The sequence below is a fragment of the Trichinella spiralis genome, assembly GCF_000181795.1.
Source record: "Trichinella spiralis strain ISS 195 chromosome Unknown Scfld3581, whole genome shotgun sequence".
In the NCBI taxonomy this organism is placed as follows: Eukaryota; Metazoa; Nematoda; class Enoplea; order Trichinellida; family Trichinellidae; genus Trichinella; species Trichinella spiralis.
This window is the reverse complement of record NW_003530520.1, coordinates 9,890-11,137: the sequence shown is the minus strand read 5'-3', so window position 1 is coordinate 11,137 and position 1,248 is coordinate 9,890. Positions and strand designations below refer to the sequence as shown.

Here is a 1,248-nt window from a genome sequence, read left to right as displayed (position 1 = left end):
TTCTGATACTTGTTAATTTTCTTCAATAAAAGAAAACATAAATTATTGTAAAACATATTGCATGTATTTCATACCTGATAGTTCATGTCAAATTCAGCAGTGTTGCTTGTCGTGCAGAGTGCTGGCAAATCGTTTTCTCCTTTTAGAAATGACATGTTTTCTTATTTTGCAGTCGTGCAGAATGTCGACAAATGCTTATACTGATAATCAGACAATTTCTCGAATATAAAATGTATATCACTTGACCTAACATTACAATGAGCCAAAAAACTGACCAATTACTGCAGCTGCAATTCCTGGTCACTATCCTATTCGTTGCTTTGATTGTTACAATTGACCAGTCATTGGCAGTTGATGATTATCTTCAAAAAATTTCTTTGCAATTTTTGTTCTATTTTCCCAAACTCTGTGCAGGTATGAATAAGTAGTGAATGAAAATGATAATTAATAAGCTTAACTGTGTCTGCGCAAATTTTGATAATTATGAATGCAATTTGCCTGCAAATTGAGTGAAGTTCTTTATAGTAAGCAATCTAAAATTAGCTGAAAAGACTTCTGTTCAGAATATTTTGCTTCGTGTCAAAGCGAAGCTAACTTTGCATTTGATTGAAATGTGATCTTCTCGCACCTGATAATGAAATAAATCTTCGGTGAATTAATAAATGTACATGAAGGACATGCTTTTTAGCATTGTGAATGCTGTATCATAGAACAGCTGCAGTTGACCTACGTCAGGTTTCCAAACTTAGGCTTGCAGCATGAGTTGACCATTCTCACGTCTGTGGCCACTAGATGATTGATCTGTTGCATGCTTGCCAGGCGGTAGGAGGAGAAAATATCTTCCCTCTCCATTTTCATCTTTGAGCAGAGTTTTTGTCACCGATACGATTTTCTTATTAGTTTTTTCTCACGTAACGGTGGATATTATCATCAATAAAAAAAGAACAAAAAATGGGTCAAAAGTTTGCAGTTTAATAATCACAGCAGAATGTACGATAGTGACCAGCGACTCAGCATTTTTACAATTATTGCTTTGTATCAAAATACATGTGAATTTTTTTTGTTGAGTTTGATGCAATAAATCTTCCTTAAACTAAGTATAAATCATAAAATATTGCATGTGTGAAATAGAAACTGTGTTACATATAAAATTCACAGAATAATGTTAGATGGCAAAATAGTGAGTGTTTTAGTTTGCATAAAATTTCAATTTTTTCAATGAATTAATTTCGAAGTGTAGCTGAATTG

General features: G+C 32.9%; 1 protein-coding gene across 1 annotated transcript; it reads left to right on the top strand.

Moving 5' to 3' along the window:
• Positions 1-951: 951 nt before the first annotated feature.
• Tsp_12506 (protein farnesyltransferase subunit beta) lies at positions 952-962 on the top strand (the record flags this gene model as incomplete). The annotated part of the gene is made up of 1 exon (XM_003367851.1): positions 952-962. A coding segment is annotated over exon 1 (11 nt), but the record flags the coding sequence as incomplete, so codon positions are not given.
• Positions 963-1,248: the final 286 nt, after the last annotated feature.